This window comes from Castor canadensis, chromosome 5 (assembly GCF_047511655.1).
Source record: "Castor canadensis chromosome 5, mCasCan1.hap1v2, whole genome shotgun sequence".
Taxonomy (NCBI): Eukaryota; Metazoa; Chordata; class Mammalia; order Rodentia; family Castoridae; genus Castor; species Castor canadensis.
This window is the reverse complement of record NC_133390.1, coordinates 172,006,650-172,026,478: the sequence shown is the minus strand read 5'-3', so window position 1 is coordinate 172,026,478 and position 19,829 is coordinate 172,006,650. Positions and strand designations below refer to the sequence as shown.

At 49.6% G+C, this 19,829-nt stretch overlaps 1 protein-coding gene across 2 annotated transcripts in view; it reads left to right on the top strand.

Moving 5' to 3' along the window:
- The window catches only part of Nfatc2 (nuclear factor of activated T cells 2), a 115,726-nt gene that overhangs the window by 74,399 nt on the left and 21,498 nt on the right, over window positions 1–19,829 (top strand). For both annotated transcript variants that reach the window (XM_020175153.2, XM_074074983.1), the window contains 3 exons: window positions 5,851–5,906; window positions 6,312–6,438; window positions 8,142–8,831. In XM_020175153.2, the coding sequence (XP_020030742.1) occupies window positions 5,851–5,906; window positions 6,312–6,438; window positions 8,142–8,831 (873 nt within the window). The remainder of the gene's footprint in view (window positions 1–5,850; window positions 5,907–6,311; window positions 6,439–8,141; window positions 8,832–19,829) is intronic.

The following is a 19,829-nucleotide window of genomic DNA, read 5'->3' as shown; positions in this document are numbered from 1 at the left end:
CAGGAAAGAGTTGTGGTTCATCCTTGTCCCACATCCTACACAGGGACCGTAGGAGCTACTGAGCTGGCAGTGCCTGCCTGGCCTGTGTCATGATTGTGGTCCCCAAGGCTCCAAGGAGACAGGCAAGTGGGTAGTAGCAATACACTTTTAAAAATACAAGCCAGTTAGTCACCTGTAATTCTCCATGTGTCTTAAATCAGTGAAGGAGACATAAAGGTGTACCCCCACCCAGCCAACCCCGCCCAGAGCTGTGACCCATGAGTGGCTTGGACACTGGCTCCCTACATTTGTTTTAGTTTTTGTTTCTTCAGTCCTGCGGCAGGATCTTGCTGTGTAGCTCAGGCTGGCCTCACACTCCAAATCCTCCTGGTGTAATCTCTGCTGGGATTACAAGCTATGTCACCATGCCCAGCACTCCCTATGTCTAAGCAGGTCACACAGTGGTGCCACACAGTGCACACTGGTCTGAGGGTGTAAACCAGTCCTGCTTTTTAATATAGCAAGGTCAAAAATATAGGTCTACCTGATTGTAGAGACTGTATGGTATTCTCAGATCCAATACATGTGATATTCAGTACTGATCACAGGTACTGTGATTAGCTCAGCCAGTCTTCAGTGGCCACTTTATTTGTAGTAAGGAATGCAGTGTGATGAAAGAAAATCTTTGGTACCCAGCAGAGCACTCGGGTCAGTTTTCTTTCCCTAGAGGCTGACCGATGTGAGACTCCAAATCTAAAATACAATGATGGCAACCTTAAGGATAATCTGGGCATCTGGCTGCACATTTTACCTATTTTAATGGTCAGTCAGTAATATTGACTTTGCCATTTTGTCTGTGAGGAAACCAAGGCACAGAGTGGTTTACCTACCACGCCAGGTTACGCAGGCAGTAAATGGTGAGAACAGGACTTGAACCTGGTTAGAGTAATGTCAGTTGAAGAGAACTGTCAGTTTTTATTTTGAAGCTCACTGCCTTGAGGGAGTGTGACCCAGTGCGCATCATGTCCTCCCAGTGACCAATCCCCCCACCCAGTATTGGCCCAGCAGTGAGAATGGATGCAGGAAGGGAAGAGGGACCCAGGACAATGGCCTCCAGCAAGGCACTTTGCAAACCTCACGCTTCCTGGGACTGGCCCCTTAAGCATTTCTTCCACGTGGTGGTGCGTAAATCTTATTTGAGATGTCGCTGCTGTCAGCTTTCACTTCCCTCAGGGGACTCACTTGCTCAGAGATGAGTTTAGGTCCTGCGTGAGTACACAGGCCTGAGCTGTGCTTTAAGCCCCTGTCCTAAAAGGTCAAAACACATAAGGTAGACGCCTGGCTTTGCTGTGATCTTCCACTTTGCTTCTATGAATATTACTGACCCCTCTCTCTCTCTCTCACATTTAAAAGTTAAAATAATAGACTCTCAACTTCCTGAGTACCTGGATTACAGGTGTATACCACCATGCCTGGCTTGAAAACTGCTTTTTGAAAGCAAAAAAAAAAATCTAGCACCATGCCGGATACTGCCCTTTTGAAGTTCCCTCCAGCCCAGTCCTGCAGGTAGAGACATTAATAATTACAACCAGACAATGTTATTTCTTAGTTAAAATGTTTGTGGTGTTTATTTTTTTTGGCAGTGCTGGGTTTTGAACTCAGAGCCTCACACTTTGCTAGGCAGGCACTCTACTGCTTGAGCCACACCTCCAGCCGGCTCTTTTCAATATTAATGCATGCTGAAATAGACATAAAAAGGCTAATGAAAACAGGGTTAAATAACTCGTTGCCACTAGGTGTAATAATAATCCTCACTTATCAAGGTAGGAGATGCGTCTCTGTTGGATGACCTTGGACCTTTGACTCAGGAGTGAGGATTGTTCCTGAGCTTTGTACACTGAAGGACCAGGTCTCAACACTTCAGTCCAAATGTCTTAATGTCCGTCAGTCCATCCTTTCTTGCTTCCCTTGGAGCAGTGCCTCTCGAGCATCTATACAGCACGGCACCCATTATCTCACTTAATCCTTATTTAAACCTCTGGGGTGTAGGCACTGTGACCCTTTCCTGTTTTGGATAAAAAGCAGAAAGTATTGCATCTTCTCCAAGGTCACACAGCTAGTTGGAGGCAACCAGGGATTCGAAGTTGGGTCTGCCTGTTCTAGGTACGCAGAAATGAAATGACAGGGTGCTATGAGGACAGAGAGGAAGTCAGTGCCAGTGATAGGCCATTTCTGAGAAGGTTCAGGTTGCAGTCAATGTGTATCCTGACAGAGCAGGCTGCAGTGGGCAGACATTTCTTCCTACACTGATGGCCTTCTTACCCCAACCCACCTCTGGAGGCCTCAGGGTGTGCCAGCCTCGCCTTCTGTAAGGGTGTCAGGCTGCACTGCCCCAGGATCTCTGCTTGGGCTGCAGCCCTGAAGAGAGGAACCTGAGGGAGCCATATGGGCAGTACTGGTGGTGGTGGTGGTCGGGGGTTGATAAAGAGCCCAGCCTCTGAAGCCAGGCTGCCTGCTCAGATCTGGCTTCCCTGCCCTTGAGCCATGTGACCTCTCCAGGCCTCTTGCCTCTCTGTGCCCAGGTGTCCTCACCTGTAACATGGCGCAAGGGCCAGACCTGCCTCCCAGGTGGTGTAGGAGGAGCAGATCAGGATCTATGGGGTGCAGAGGGTGCTCCGTGTGCATCAGTGTCCAGAGGAGCTGAATATCAGTGGTGCCTGGAGTGGCAGAAAAGGAGTGGGAGCAAGGCTCAGGGCCTTGAAGGCCACAGCGGAGCTTGGACGGTGTCCTAGGGGCACAGGAAAGTAGGGAAGGTTCCAGAAGATCTGAATGGGTCATGGTGATGAGTGAGAGTGACCCGTCAGGCTTCCGCCCATGTAGGACCTCATTGCAGTCCTCTTCTGCTCACAAACCTTGAAACTTCTCCCTGGGTACTGGATGATACCAATTGTTGCTGAAAGGCTGTGATTTAATAACCATGTGTCTTTGCACCACTCTTCTCCTCTGGGCCTCAGTTTCCCCTCTGACTTGTTGGGCTGGCTCATCTACTCTCCACTACCCTAGAACACTCAGGCTGGGGGTGGACGGAGCCTGGTTTGCCATGCATGCCTACCAGGAATGAGGACCAGGTTTCCTTCTCACCTCTACTGGTCCCTAGACCTGAGGAGCAGAGCCGTGACAACTGTCCTCTGGTGACATCTTTTCCTGGGCACAACCATTCTGTATTCTCTGTGCCTTACTGCCAATGCCCGGGTCAAGGAGGAGAGCAGGGCATGAAGCTTTGTGGGGCCAGTGTGACCTCACGATGGCTTTTCTAGGAACTCCACCGTCTCCTCCCAGTGCAAAAGAGCATCTGAAAATACTCCCTTACTTTCAGAGCAGCGGCACTCAGGCACGGTGACAGCCAAGATGTTGTTAGGCAGAGCAGGTTCAGCCAATAAGAGGCTGGCAAGAAGGTGACAAGCCAAACATGGACACACTACTGTTTCCTCTGGGGTTTCTGACTGGGTGTCCAGGCTCTGGTGAAGTGGCTCACTTGGTTTCTGATTCGGTGTCCAGCTCAGAGCTCACTCTGCAGCCAGTGAAGAGGTGACACTTGCCACGGGACCCAACTGAGCCAGGCTCGTGAAGCTACATTCCTGGGGGTCATTGCACCTCAGAGGGACCTGAGAGGGGACATGTGTTTCTGTTGGGTGGCCTTGGACCTGTCTCTGACATAGAAGTGAGGACTGTCCCTGACTAGCTCTTCACAGAGCTCTGTATGCACACAGGTCTCCATGACTAAGTCCAGGTGCCTAATGTCCATCCGTCCATCTGACCATCCTCTCTTGCTTCCTCTGAGCAGCATCTGACGTTAGCTGCTGGCTCTCCTTGGTCCCCTAAATAGCCATTGGAGCCACTGACACTCTTGTCTATTCTGTCATGAGATATTTACCTCCAGTACAGCGGGGAGGCAGCAATGACTGTCACTAGGTCCCTCCCACCTGGATCTCATGCTAGTAAGGATTGGTGCATTCTTTCCTCTTCCTTCTTTTTTGTTTATTTTGCAGTACTGGGACTCAAACTCAGGGCCTGGAGAATGCTAGGCAGGCACTGAGCCACCCAGCCCCTTTTGCCATAGCTCCCATCTTCCTTAGTCACTTCAGCAATTGCACCTAGTAGAACTGTGAGACCAAGCTTCAGACTTGTTGTTACAAAGGGCTCCAGCTTGTTTTCTGGTTTTTTGTTATTGTTGTTTTGTTTTGTTTTTTTGCAGTACTGTGGGCCTAGACCTCGAGCCACTCTACCAGCCCTTTTTTTGGGATTTTTTTTTCAAGATAGGGGCTCGCAAACTTTTTGCCCGGGCTGACTTCGAACCATGATCCTCCTGATCTCTACCTTGAGTAGCTAGGATTACAGACGTGAGCCACCAGTGTCCAACTTGTCCTTGCAAGACCACCAGGTTTGCAGGGCTTCAGTAGCAATCTTCAGACTTTGTGTTAATTTGAGATGAAGGGGGTCTCTGAGACTCTGGAGCTGAGGCCAGTGGGGACAAATTGGAGCTATCACAGAAGATGCTCCCAGCTGCAATCCAGGAAGGGATTAGGGGTTCTGAAGTTGAATGTTGGAGTGCCCTTTATCCTGAAGCCCACCTTGGAGAGCCTCTGTAGGTGATTCCTGCAGTCAAGAAACTCTTCTGACTTTGACTCAGCATTTTCCAAACACTTATTAGCATGTAGAATTTTTTCTTTTCTTAAAAACCATTTAATACCCTGAAGAATTGGTCTTCCACAAAACCCCCTGGAAACACTTGTGGAAATGATTTGTCTCAGCTGAAAGTTGCTCAGTGACCAATGTAGGTGGTCAGCAAGAGAAATCTGTAATTTTCAAGCACAGAGTTTTGCTTGGCTCAACTTTTTGGCCTTAGCCTGGGAACTAGTGCTGTGCTCTCGGGAAGGGGAGTTGACTGTGGAGCAAAGCCTTCTCAATTGTTCTTGTGACTCACATGACATCCAGGCTGTCTGGGACCGGAAAGGTGGAGGGTGGGCTCCTGTGTTTCCACGCTCTCTGGTGACTCATGAGACAGGACATGGTTCAGGTCACCGGGTTCCCTCTTGACTTAGGACAAAATATCTAAACCACCTGTGTTCTCAGACAATAGGGACAGCATGTCTGGGATAGTCAGAGGCCTGTACCGAGGCCCCTGTGACAGTCTTGGCATACGAAGAAGCTTTTGGAAATAGCCTTTGGTTGAACAAAGCATATAATCAAGTGTAATGTATAACAATACCTTTTTTTTTTAAGAAAGAGAAAAAAGATAGAAAAAGATAATGATGGTAGGACTCTGAGCAAGTTCTACTCATTTTTCTTACTTTTCTATTGTTGCCCCGTTTTCTTTATTTCATTAATTAATTTTGGTGGTAATAGGGATTGAACTCAGGGCCTCATGCTTACTAGGCAGGCACTCTACCACTTGAGCCACACCTCCAGCTCTTTTGCTTTTTAGTTTATTTTTCAAATAGGGTCTCAAACTTTCACTTGGGCCAGGCTTGGACTTTGATCCTCCTACCTCCACTTCCTGAGTAGCTGAGATTACAAGTGTGCATCACCTTGCGTGGCTTGTTTCTGAGATAACGTCTCACTAATTTTTGCCTGGTCTGGCCTCAATGGCCATCTCCCAAGTTTGTTGCTCAGTTTTCTATTGCCAACATATCTCCCTTTTGGAAAAGGAAATATTCAAATATGTAAACATAAACATATACACACACATAGACACCTTACTGAAATGAGGTGATAGATAAATAAGGTCAGGTAAACACGAGCTGGTAGGTTTTTATCTTTAATCTTTGGTCTGTAATAGTTCCTTCAGATGCTGGCATTTTTGTTTTGCAGATGGGCAGCAAATTTGGGAGATGGAAGCCACGGTGGATAAAGACAAGAGCCAGCCCGTAAGCTCCAGGACACCTGCCTCAGACAGCTGAGCATTCCTGAGCCCCTGCTGAATTTTCTGTCCTGTGCTCTCCTCCCTTCCTCCCTCTTTCCCTCTCTCCCTCTTGCCCTCCTTTCTTCCTCAGAGCCTCCCCCCTGCTTGGCGGGTCCTCACCCATACTCAGCACATATGGAGCTGATGCACAACCGGCTGATTTGCAGTGGTGACATTTTAATGTCCTCTGATAGAGCATCTTTCCTTGCCCAGCTGGAAAGTTAAATTCCCTCTAAATCTAACTTTGCTTGTAAACACAGGGACCGTGTCAAGACTCTCTGCTGTTACCGAGCTGGCTGGGTGTGCTCAGGGCCTGGGTGGGAGTTGAGACATTGCTGCAGTTAGGTTCATGACTGCTGCTTCTTTGTAGAACATGCTTTTTGTGGAGATCCCTGAGTATCGGAACAAGCACACCCGCATACCTGTGAAGGTCAACTTCTATGTCATCAATGGGAAAAGAAAACGAAGTCAGCCCCAGCACTTTACCTACCACCCAGGTGAGGAGTTCTCTCTGATGCCCCTTCCCCTTCCGTGTTGAGAGGCGGCAGAGGTGTGGGACTCAGGACTCCTCAGGTCCGCTTCTGTCTGGGCCAGGTGACCCAACCTCTCTGAGCCTCCATTTTCTCATATGTCAGCTGGTCCCTTCCTTGTAAGAGTCATGGAAATCAAATGCATATAAACACTCGGGACAGAGCATGGCCAGCTGATGGCAGATGCTGGCTTTCCTTGCCATTAATGTTTTCTTGGGGGGGGCGGGGGGGGGGGCGGAGCGGGAGAAGAAGGACAGGTGAATTGAAGGTTGAAGCAGATGGCTTCTGCCCCGTCCTAGATTTGATTGTACTCAGGGTCAAAGGTGGACGTGCCCTTGAACTTGCCGTGGGTGGAGTTACAGGATGGACAGCCAGGCAAGAGGTCTTGTTCCCACGGGTTCTGGCAGACCTAAGAATGGCGATGACGGCTTTATCCAGGACCTGTTTGAGTATCAGACACCCGCTCTTAGCTTACAGGCCAGCAATGAGGGAGACAGATGAAAAGCTCCTTTTCACGTGGAGTTCTTCGGTTAATTGTTCTATGGCACTCTCTTTTCCTTTGTGGTAACAACTCCTGGGCCCAGCCACGGCTCTTGGCTGGCTGAGCAGGGTCAGGGACTGACAAGCTGGCCTTGGAGTGGCATCCTGAGAAAGGATATTGGTGGCTGGAGTCAGCCCTGTAGCCCTGCGTGCCTCCTCCAGCCTCAGCAGTTGAGAGATCGCCCCACCCCACCCCACCCCACCCCACCCAGGGTTCCAGTTCCACTACTGACTCATTGACTGCAGTGAAGATGGAGGTCCCCCCACCCCTGTCCTGGAGATGACTCCATTGTGATGTTGGAGGACCATTTTGGTGATGGGTGCGGGCCAGGGAGAAAGAAGCAGCAGCCAACACTAATCATAGAAGTGGTTGGTGTTAACAGTACAGTAGTAAGTGCAGGCATTGAGCACTTACTGCATGCCAGTCACTGTGCTCTGCACCCTGCACATCGTCTTATTTAATCCTCCTGCAACCCCATTAGATTGTCACTGCCAGATAACAGATGGGGAAACTGAGCCTGAGCCAGCCAGCAGGTCTCACTACCCTGAAGCACTGCTGACCAGAAGTGGGTCATGGTTGCTGGCTGCCCATTCTGTTGTTTGGAGAAAACCTAAGTGCCCAGTAAGTCCCAACTGCTCTTTGGGGCTCAGAAGTCCCAGCACTGAACAGAGCAGACAGAAGTCATCCCTGGGAGGGGCTGACATCCTGAGATAGGTGTCAGGTGACACACGAGGTTTGGGCAGCTTTGGGCAGCGTTTCAGAAGGTGACAAGTGGGTGCAGGGACTAGGACAGGAACTCTGGGAATGGGGGTTGGGAAAAGGTATCATCCTAAATATTCTTCTCTGAGTCCTCACCTGGGGGACATTCGCTGACAAGGCTCCAGGGCTGAGTCAGACCTACCGCCACCTTCTAATATTGGAAAGACCTGTACTTTCAGGTCACTGCCTGCCAGGGTAAAGTTTCCAACTGAGCACAATTGCACAGGGAACCTTAAGCCCACTGCTAATGAGCGGCAAAGGCCAACCACTGGGGGCACCCACTGGGGGCTCTCAGACATGTCCTCTGGGCCCCTCTGCATATGCACGGCTCTCTGCAATTGATGTAGCGTGTGCCTTTCTCTCCTCACAGTCCCAGCCATCAAGACGGAGCCCACCGACGAGTACGACCCCTCTTTGATCTGTACCCCCACCCACGGAGGCCTGGGGAGCCAGCCTTATTACCCACAACACCCAATGCTGGCTGAGTCCCCATCCTGCCTCGTGGCCACCATGGCTCCCTGCCAGCAGTTCCGCTCAGGGCTGTCATCTCCTGATGCCCGCTATCAGCAGCAGAACCCCGCAGCTGTCCTCTATCAGAGGACCAAGAGCCTGAGCCCCAGCCTGCTGGGCTACCAGCAGCCAGCCCTGATGGCGGCTCCCCTGGCCCTGGCCGATGCCCACCGTTCAGTGCTGGTGCATGCGGGCTCCCAGGGCCAGAGCTCAGCCCTGCCCCACTCCACCCCGGCCAACCAGCAGGCCTCGCCGGTGATCCACTATTCACCCACTAACCAGCAGCTGCGCTGTGGGAGCCAGCAGGAGCTCCAGCACATCATGTACTGCGAGAACTTCGGGCCTGGTTCCGCCAGGCCCGGCCCGCCTCCCACCGGTCAAGGTCAGAGGCTAAGCCCAGCTTCCTACCCCACCGTCATTCAGCAGCAGAGTGCCACAAGCCAAAGAGCTGCCAAAAACGGACCCCCAGTCAGTGACCAAAAGGAAGTCTTACCCACCGGAGTAACAATTAAACAGGAGCAGAACTTGGACCAGACCTACTTGGATGACGGTAAGATGCTCTCTTTTCTCATTGCACCTAAGGAAGGTGACCCTCATGTCCCCCTGGAAGTTCACTGGATGGCCTAAGTTTATCCCTTCATCTCTTTGGGCCTCAGTGTCCCCATTTTAATTTGAGAGGCTTGAATTGGATGACCTGAAATGCTATGCACTCATCTCCTGGCAGGAATTTTTGGGGTGGGTGATAAGTTTTAGGTGTGCCCTCTCACCACTCCAGTAGAAAAAGTACACGAGGTAACTCTGGCCACAGGGTGTCATGTAAGGTCATGACCTGGGTCCATTTAACTGCTTCCACTCTCTTTCCAATGGCCAAATTTAGATCAAGAACAGGAAAACAGAAAGGAAGGAAAGCTAACCTCCGTTATTCCTTTAGAGAAAGTTCCACTTTACAGCCCTCTTCTGTGTAGCAGGGAGGAAGCAGAAGGAGGGCAGCCATTGAAAGGGGGCTCTATCAGAAGGACATGAATGGGGGTTCCAGGGTTGGCCGTGGGCAGAGGGCTGCTATGTGCTGGCAGAACACAGAGCACATTGATGGGGATGGTCGTGAGCTTCCGCTGCAGGGAGCCCAGCCGATGGGGTAGCTGGGCCAAGGAGAAGAAGGCTTTGTGCTGTTTGAAGGTACCCGGCTTTGCTGGCAGAGGGCCTGGCTTGTCAGAATAGCTGTGATGTGGCATTGGTTTGGATCTTGGGGAGGAGCCAATTGTGTTGATCAGACTCAAATGAGCTCAAAAAGGTATAGCTGAAAGGCAGACATGATGGGACAGCAGGCCAGCCTTCCCCTGGGACTCCAGAAAAAAAAGAGTGGGTGTGGGGGGTGGCAATCGAGAAGAAGAAGGAAGCCCTAAAAGGCCAGCTGCCACTCTAGCTCACGTGTCATTGGCAGTAGCTGTGATACACAGGTGGAGCGTAACCTCGTCCAAGAATCTGAACTCGGAGTAATCCCAAATCTGAAACTTTTTGAGCAGCATGTTGGTGTGCCAAAGGTTTTGGATTTTGGGGCATTTGAATTTTTGGATTAGGGATTCTCAACCTGCTCCTTGATGACTCAATTATTTAGGAAAATGAACTCTCAGGAAGCCAGCCAAGGAGCAGAAAGTAAGGCAGGAGACTCAGAACAGGTAGGTGATTATCACAAAGACAGGTACTAAATGTCACACACACCAGTGACAGGAAGAGCCTTTGGTGCTTGCTCAGAGACTGGGCACTTTTGCTTCATGCAAAGTCTTGATGAGACAGGCTCTCTGGGGGTCCTGAGACTTCTGGTAGTTTCTACATCCTCTCTCTAGTAAAACTATCAAAATTGAAGCAAGGACTTTAGGGGTCACTTGCTATAGACTCCCACTGCCCTCTGTGCCTGGCAAGGATGACCTGATCGTGTCACCTGGTTAGCAATGGAAGGTCAGAGCCTGAATGCTGAAGTCCAGCTCTGTTTGAGATGGAGCCCTGTATGCGATCTATCCTTGGATGGTTGGTGTCCAAAATGGCTAAGATGAAGTCTTGGTGCTTCTTTTAAAGGGGGTTATCTGTGTAGTGAAGTCAATTAATGCAGGCTGCCCAGGGCAGTGGACCCCAGAGCTAGAGTTGTGACTGGGGACCAGTGAACTGGGGCCTTGTTGGAGGTGAGGTGCTATGAATAAGTGAGGGCCCAAGCAGGCAGGAGCTGCCCAGAGGCCTCTGGGATGGTGTTGGTTTGGTCCCCAGAATGAGACAAGTGCTATCTTCTCCCACCCTGTCCCTCATTTCACATTAAAGATGAATGGTGAGCACCAGTTAGGAACTGTTGACGGATGGGCCTGGGGAGGTCACAAGGCCAGGTTTGCTCATGTTATAGAGGAAGCCACCAAGTGTGGAGACCTTCTAGGGCCTCCTGAGGTATCTTTCTGGACACAGGTGTGTGGGGGTCCACTCTAGGTGCAAGTCACCACTGAGGATGTTGAAAGAACTAGGCAGACTGAGGCTGCTTCCACCGAAGGGTCCTTTCCTTAAGTTCCCTCTGCACAACCCACACATCTAGGATTTGGGGAAGAATCCATGGCAGAAAGGTTCCATGGCTTTAAAAAGTAAAAAAAAAACAAAACCCAGGGTTAACCAAGGATTTATTAAAAATGTGTTTTGTTGCAGGATTTCTCAGAGGCTTTACTGTATTAAAACTAGAGGGTGTAGTGCTTTCCAAAGTAACTTGACAGTGCTCACACACACTCTGGGGGATCTGCTCCTGTGCTACTACATGGAACTTCACAGCCGGGCAGGCCTGGAACCTGCCCTTCCCTCCAGCACTGGGCACAAGTAACATAACACAGAGCGCCCCAGCCACCCCATCCTACCTGCCATATTTGGGCTTCTCAATTCGCCAGCTTTGCCCTCCTGGCCTGAGTGTGACAGAGATAGAGTAGTTTCTGCCACATAGTCCCTGAAGCAGCAGGTCACTGCTGCTCAGCTAGTGTTTGTGCTCAGCTGGCCTTGTCCCCAAGGCTCTGCCCTATGGTGGGCCCCAGCTGTACCATCACTGCTGCCACAGGTGACAACTGAGCTCTGCCTCTCAGTTGCAGAGACTTCAGGTCCTTCTCTGAGGCCCCCTGGCTCTGCCCCCAGGGAGCACGGATCCAGGTTTCTTGCTCTTGTTCTGTGCTTATTTCTGACAAGTGGACTGGGTTATGTCTCCATCTGGCTCGGTGACCTCTAGGCTTTCAGGATCTTTCACTTATTATTCAAAGCAGTGTCTGCCGTGCAAATCCCAGGTCACGCCCGAGCATGCTTCTGGCATGTGGCAATTCTGACCTGCCACTTTTTTGTCTCCATGCTTTGCTGGAGCTGGTGTTCCTTTGGAAGCCAGGTAGGAAGGAGCTCAACTCCATGTGTCCAGGACCCAGGAAGCTTCTGCAGCTGCAAGTGGAGAAGTCTGGTCTCCAGCACAGGGGCAAACTCTGGTCTTGATCTTGGAAGTTCACCACGCTATACCCTGGGGGCCAAGGAAGCCCCCAGTATTTGACTATCTTTTCCCACACCTGGTGGGGTTCTCTCCTGCATGTTTTTCCAGCCTTGTTCCTGCACAGAGGGCACCGTCTTGGCCCCGTGTGCTCCTGGACCTCCAGAGCACTGCTTCTACCTCCACTGCCAGAGCCAGAGGTGCTTTAGACTCTTGCAAAACAGCACAATGAGTGGGTTCCAGGGCACTGTGCAGCCTTCCACCCCCAGCACAGCGGCCTTCTTGCAGCATGAGCTGCACACTATGGTCTCTCTTCTGCCTCCTCTCCTCCCCGTTCTGATTGGTCTCCTGTGCTAAAGCCCCAGGAGACACCTGGGCAGCAACAACTGCTCCAGGCAGTAGCCAGTCCTGTGACTGGACTCTTCCCTCCTCCCCAACCCACTCTGTCCTTAGCCCTTTCTGCTCCCCTCTCCCTCTCTGTCCTGGCCCTCGATCTCTCTGATCTTGCAACCCTACCCCTCTCCACCCGTAAGCATCTGCTAGCTGTCTCCTAAGCCCGCAGTGATCCTGAACTTAGATGAGATCCTTGTTCTTGTGAGGCTGTTTGTTTTGTATTTGTGCTGAGGACATAGATGGCCATGAGGAAATAAATAAGCTAGTCAATTTCCGACACTATGAATGCCACACAGAAATTATACCAGTCAGGAGCTGGCAGGCGGGGTGCTGGCCTCTGCAGACCAGGAGTATGGAAGGAGACGTCTCGGGAAGGTCTGAGGGAACAGTGTTTGGGGGGGCGGGCAGCAGGTGGTGGGGGCTGTGAAGTCAGAGAATCAGGCTGGAGTTGGCAGGCTTTAGTTTTTGAAAAGACGGCTCTGGGTGCCTTTGAAAAGCGGACCGTAGTGAGGCAAGTGCGGAAGGATGACGACTTAGGGCAGTAGAGGTTTACAGTCACACCCCTTTCCTGTGGGCTTTCATTCTTAGATTTCAGGTATTCCTGGTCAACTTCAATCCGGAATATTAAATGGAAAATTCTAGAAATAAATAGCTCATAAATTTTTAGTAACTTTTATTACAGTATATTGTCATAAGGGTTTTATTTTATCATTTTAATTTCCTACTAATTTATAAATTAAGTTTTATCTTAGGTGTATGTGCAGAGCAGAAAATGTAACATATATAGGTCTCAGTACTGTCGGGGATTCTGTGTCTCCTGGGGGTCCTGGAATGTGTGCCTGGGATAAGGGAAGTGACTGTCCTTCACTTTAGACACAGCCAGCAGTGGCAGTGAGTCCTGTGGCAAGGTGATGGACTCGTGGCATGCTTTTCAGAAGCTGTGCCACGCGCTGTTCCGTGATGCGGTGGTTTAAAAAGCATCTGGAACTTGTCGAAGTGTGACGTGTGCACAGACCTTCCTACTGCTTCCTTTTATAAAATGAAGGGGTGGCTGCAGTGTCACTGCCAGGGTGCAGGCCTCTGGCAGAGGGGAAGGGCAGGAGTCCTTGGACAGGACTTGTACCAGGTGCCATTGGTGTCTCTTCCTGGGAGTCAAGTTGTCTCCATAGCTGACCTGAGGGGTTGGGGTCACTAGGCTATGTCCCCACCACATCCACTGCAGGATTTGGGGATGTGAGTGCATCCTGAGGATGCAGCCGCAAACAAGAGGTCCACAGGGACGGGAGTGTGGTCCTGACTCAAAGGACCCTCTTCTAGGGCCCCTCCTGGGGAGAGAGGACGTGGTCTCAGTGATGGCAGGAATCCCACCAGTGGCCTTCAAAGACAGCGTGTGCTGTGTGTGTGCTGTGTGTGTGTGACAGTGTTCACGTGAGTAGGAAGAACATGGATGGATCTGCTCATTTTAAAATTTACTCCTGCCCCATTCTTCAAATGAAGTACTTAAAAATTATTCATGGAAATGTATTGATGGAGTGAACTTGAATACTTCTCTCTATATTTCAACATTGAAATGGAGTCACGTCCAGAACCGATTGTGCAGGGTGCTCGGTGCATGTCACGAGCGGGCCACCCCCAGAATTATCACCTGGATCTTGACAGTTTCTTGTCAGCACCCAGAAGTCCCACATTGTCCTTCTGTCCCTTCCACAAAGGCAGCCACCTTCCTGCCTTATAACGCAAGAGGTACATTTTGTCTTTTTGTACAAACGAGAGCCACACAGTGGCACCTCTTATGCCTGGCTTCTTCCTGTCCATTCTCCCAGCGTTGGGTGATGTGTAGGTGAGCCTCATTTTCCCTCGGTGGCTGGTTCCATTGAAGGAAGACTGTGCAGTCACTCTGTCACGTTCCTGCTGACCGACACGAGGGTTTTTTCCAGCTTATGAATAATACTTTGTAAGCACTTGCGAGTTCTTCTTTCTGTGCCTGGACAAAAACATTTCTGTTGGGCACATGGCGAGGAGTGGAGCCCCGTTTTCCAAAGTGCTTGTCCCTGTACCCACCACAGAGTGTGGGAGCTGGGTGAGTCATTTTCAGTGTGGTCACCTGAGATCTCCTGAACTTTACTGCAGTCCTCACTTCTGGAGGTGTCTCAAATGAGAGACCCTCTTAGTATGTCCCCTCTGGTGGGTACAGTGGACTGTGGGCCAGGGCCCAGGTTCCTTCTGGCAGGGAGGCTGAGGGTGTCCTTTGAGAAAGCTCTGTCCCTGAGGCCTGGGCCTGTGCGTGAGAAATGGGCAAAGCAGGAATGACAGAACGCACCCTCCATAGGGAGAAGGTGGAAAGACCAGAAATGAGAGCATGCTCTGTGACTGGCTGGGCTTTGTCCAGCAGGTCAACTATCTTCTACTGGGCCACTTGGCCACAGCAAGCCTGTGACAATGCATTTCCTGTTGGGGGGGCACACAGAGCTCACAGAGTGACTGGCACATTAAGCCCCATGCCATGCCAGCCCTGTTGAGGCTGGGCCTCCAGTGCTGACTAAGAGGAGGCCCAGGTTCTGGTGAGAACCAGGTTCTGGAGAACCAAATTTGGGTGTCATTGGGTGGGGCTACCCAGTGCTCCAGGGATCACCAGAAACTACCCACACCTAAGTAAATCACCTGGTCTCCTGTACGGGCACCAAGAAAGACCTGACACCTCCAAGGGCCTGTGCCAGCATTCTTCCTAGTGTTGGCTTTAAAATACATTTGAAATATATATTTATATGGGCAATATGTTCATTTGTTTGAAAAGTCAAAACAACATAAAAGGATATCTGGGATGCGGGGTTAGCACTCATCCACTCCACGCCCACCCCCACCTGTGTCACCATCATCATCTTTGGTTCCGGGCCATGCGGGTAGGACAGCAAATCTGGGTTTTGAAGAAGAGCTGTGGGGTTGACTCTTAGCCTGAATTTTGCTCATCCTTCAGGCCACCTCCTATTCATTCAGCCAAGAAGAGTTAGAGGCTCATTAGAAAGTTCCAAAGTCCAGAAAACTGTGCCTGCCCACAGACCAGCTCACAAAATTGCAAATGCTGCAGTTTGAAGGTCACTTACCTAGCTAGCATAGCAGACCCAGGCCTCTCCCGGGGAGTAAACACCATGCAGGTACCCGTCCGCAGCAGCGGCTTTGTTTTGCTTCTTAGTTAGTGTTCCTCCTTCCCTTCCAAGGGACCTCACATTGACAGCAGTGTCACTTAGCTATCCTGTCCTCTCAAACGAGGTACACTTTGTATTGCTGGCTTACATAAGAAAGTGACCTTCCAGCTGCCTCCACGCCCAGAAATGGTCAGCCTCTTTCTGAAATTCTGCAAAGCAGATGTTTCTAAGGGAATGTGTGCTTGCATTTGGAGGTCAAAGGCCACCAAACCACAAGAAAGCCCATGCTCAGACTTGCTGTCCATTCGGCCCACGTTTCAGAGAAGCATCAGCCCCTCCAAGAGCAGACCAAGGGAGTCTCCCACCAAAGCCAGCTCTTTTAATGCTACTTAGCGTCACCGCCACAAGAGGCCATTCTCTTGCCATAACAAGTGATAAGGAAGGTGCTTGGTCAAGCAAGATTGATGGGAATCTCAGCACTCAAAACAATTCCAAGGCCTTCTCTAGACTTCCAATCCTGTCGGGACACCCTCCCTGCCTCCGTGGATACTGTGTGCTGGACGCACTGAATACCTCACTCATTTTAGATCCATGAAATGAGAGGCACTTGTCGTGGTCACTCAGGGTTATCTGGGATGTCGTGGCTTCAGAACTGTGGATTGTGATGAATTAATTCATCCCATGCCACAACTGGAAATAATCTACAATTTCTATATTGAATATAAATCAGCTGTAGCTCTAGTCTGATCCTCTCTAGAAAAGGAGAGTTTGAGAGACAATTCAGCTATCCGAGGCCATGAATTAGGCGGGTGGAGGTTAATCAGATCTTATTTTATATACTCCCTACCCTCTCCCCCATCAGAAAACCCATTTTGGATAGATAGCGAAACTTTATTTTTTTCAGGAGGGAAACACCACAAAGCAAGATGGGAGGTAGAGGGAAGAGGGTGGTGAGTTTGAGGCCAGCTGGGACAAAGGAGACCCTATCTCAAAAACCAAACAGGACGGGCGGTGTGGCTCAAGTGGTAGAGGGCTTGCCTAGCATGCCCGACAGCCTGGGTTCAATCTGTAATACCCAAAACAACCCCCCACCCCCCTCCCCGCCTCCTCTTTTTAAAAGAAGTATGGTTTTGCTGCCTCCCATAGAATTCAGATTTGGGTACATTTTGGGCTTTGTAGCCTTCAAGTGTAATTCTGGTGTCTCTTCCTGCCTTGGACCTATCTGATTTTATTTTAGCACCATTTTTCTTTTACGTTTCACCCATGCAGGAAAAAAAAAAAAAAGCCTTGAGAAATGATGAAACCATGTTTTTGGCTCTTCCCCTCAGCATTTTTGACACCTCTTTAATTTTTTATTGATCTGGGGGTCTGGTCAAGCTGAGACTGTTTGTACAGGAAGGGTTGGGCCTGTTTTGCCCATCTAGGCTGTTGGGGCTCTGTCGCTAAGCAGAGTCAAAGATGTGCTGAGGGTTGAATTTGAGGAAGTCTGCTCTGGTCCTCAGCAATGCTTCCTGCCACGTTCAGATTTGGGATGACATCTGTCTCATCCCGTTAAATTGCCATGAAATTCCATCTCTGGCCAGGCAGCCAGCGTGGAGAGCTCACTGGTCGTGTTACAATAAGCATCGAGCACCCCGACTTGCATTTATGACAGGATTGTCTGTTGCACACAGTTTGGGCTAACGTGCCAAGTGTTCTGCAAACTACTAAACGGGTTTCATCTGAAGCCTGTTAGTTCCACCAGCCCAGGAAAGCCGAAAGGACACTCCTAGTTGTTAATTTCCCAAACTGGACAGTGGAGGCTCTGCTGCACAAGCCAACGACGTGGAGGACGCCTTTGAACCATCCCGCAGCCGGTTCTTATAGATTTCTGGAAGTTCCTGGTGTCTTTTGAATTCTCAGCTTTATTGGATGCCTAAGAAAGAATTGGCCCCACGTTGATTAAAGCGCCCTTCTCACTCCTTACAGATGGGTTGAGTTGTGGTCGGCTCAGCGTTGGGAAAAGGGCAGCTGCGTTTATTCGTGGGTTGCATTTAGCCTGCAGAGATTTTGTTTGGCCCACCCACAAATATATTTTTTTAAATATTTAGATTAGATGCCAACGTTTAAGAATCAAGGGATTGCACATAAAAATATCAATTTCTGGCTTCCCTTAGAAAATCCAAGGATCTAGCCACTTGAGGCCCTGTGTTCTGCACGACAGCTATGAGGAGTCAAAGCCAAGGCAGAGCACAGACCACCTCCTTCGGGCAGAGCCTGCGCTCGCCCCTGGCCACAGCCCCCAACAGCCCCTCTTGCCTCAGGAGGGTAGGCAGTCAGCTGCTGTTCACCACCACGCTTTGCTCTTGTTTCTCTTACTCTTGGCTGGCCTCAGTCAAGGTTCCTATCTGTACCCAGCAGGCATTTGAATTTGTGACCCTTGTTAGGGAAGTGCCACTTAGCTCTGTGACTTCCGAACGCAGGACCCACTTTGAAAAGTGTTCGTTCCTTCTCTCCTTTCCTCCTCCTCCTTGTGGCTGAGAAGAATTTTTAAATTGGAATGAGCTTTTAAAAACTTTTTATAATGAAATATTTTGAACCCCTCTAAATACAGAGTGGCACCATGTACCCTGTGCGCCCACCACTCAGCAGCAACTATTACCAGCTCACAGGCAATCCGAGGTGTTCTTGACTTCAGGTCCTCTCCTGGCAGAGTTGTGTAGGAATAGCTGGAAGCAAAACCTAGACAGTGTATCATTTCATGTACCAGCATTTAGTATGTATGGCTGAGAAAGAATCTCAGAAGACACAAAGCATCTGAAGGTTAGTAATGTCTCATGTCCTGGGTGTCTCCTGGCCACACTTGCAGTTGTCACAGAAATAACATGGAAGTCTTGTTTTTATGACTTTTATCATTTGTTTGCCTCACATTTCAGTCCAGGCAAGCAGATGACCTGGTTCTAAGTCTGTTCCCTCTAGATTGAATAAAAACCATTTTGGAGGGGATCACTAGTATCATTTGGCCATTTATTTGTTAATGAAAAAGAACATGGTGGCTTATCCTGTGACATTTCTCCCAGCCCTGCTCTTGCTGATTTTGTCCCACCGTGCGTCTTGGACTCTAGCAGTGGACTCCAGAGGCGGAAGTGATTCGGGTGCACCTGTTTTTGGCAAGACTGCTTCATTGGTGGTGACTTGTCCTTGTCAGGAGGTGCGTGACATCAGGTGGCCTCTCTTTGGTGACCTTAGTAGTCGTTGATAGAAAGCTTTGCTCCATTAATTCACTGATGCATTAATTGCAAAGTGTTCTACTCCTCTTCGGCCACCCCTTCCTCCTCCGTGAGCTGGAAAAGCTCTATAAAGGGAACTTCCCTGCATCCACAATGGGAGAATTCATATCGGGAAATCCGGATGAATGCCTAATTCTTCCTCTGTTTACCGGTTTTTAAATAATGACTTGGTTTATTAGTATCCCCCGTGGTGACCAATTAGAGTCGTTTGTGGGGGTTAGGTTTTTTTCTTTTATTTTTGGTGCCATTATGATCTCATTGATTTAAGCATAAGATGTTTTAAGATTTGAATGGGCTTTTTGAGCAGTTCCTTTTGTCCTTATGATTTGATGGGTGTAAATAATGACTTCCTCTCCTTTCTCCCTCTGATTTAGCAATGTGCTCGCATGGAGGAAAGAGCCCTACACGTACACTGAGGGTGTGTGAAGGAAGTCTTAAGTAGCTCTCGTGCTGGCAGGCTGGGCTATGCCGTTCATGGCAGACTTATGGGATCTGTTCAGTGTAACTTCAGAGCCAGGAGAGTTTGCAGCTCAGGGGAAGATTGCATACTGATTAGGATACCACAGGCTGTTGGAACTCATGCCTAAAGGGAATGGTGACTTTGACAAGGTAGATGACTCTTTCTCATGTCACAGACAGTCATAGTCCACAGCTGGTAGTTGGTACCATGGTGCCAGGAACCCAGGCTTGTCTGCCATCTAAGGATGGTGTGCTCATCTCGCTGTCCAAGATGGTTCATGGATGGAAGGAGAAGGCAGGAGAAGGAGGACATGCCTTTTACTGTAAGAACACAACCTATAATTTCCTTGGTTAATATCTCACTGGTCAGAGCCTTGCACAAAGGAGGCTGGGAAATGTAGTTTCTACATTTGCATCACTCAGTCATATGCATAGCTAACACCTATTTCCATGGGAGACAGGGAGAATGGATTTGTGGTCTCTGTGCGATACATGAACACAATGGGAAAGATAGCTCTAAGGGGAGGTTGGTTGTTTTGTGTTCTTTTGTATGCTCTGAAGTTTCTTTGTCCCACAAGTGTTAATTGCATGTCTGCTATGTGCTAAGTATAGTTTTTAGGCCCCGGGGATGCAGAGGTACAGGAAACAGTCCCTGCATTTATGGTGCTCCCTTCTAGTTGGGGAAACAAATGAATATGTATTGTAATGCCAGTTGGCAATAATTATTATGAAGAAAATTAAAGCAGGAGGGAGGAGGACTTAAATGGTTACTGATTGCCAATTTTCCCCCAAGTTCAGGA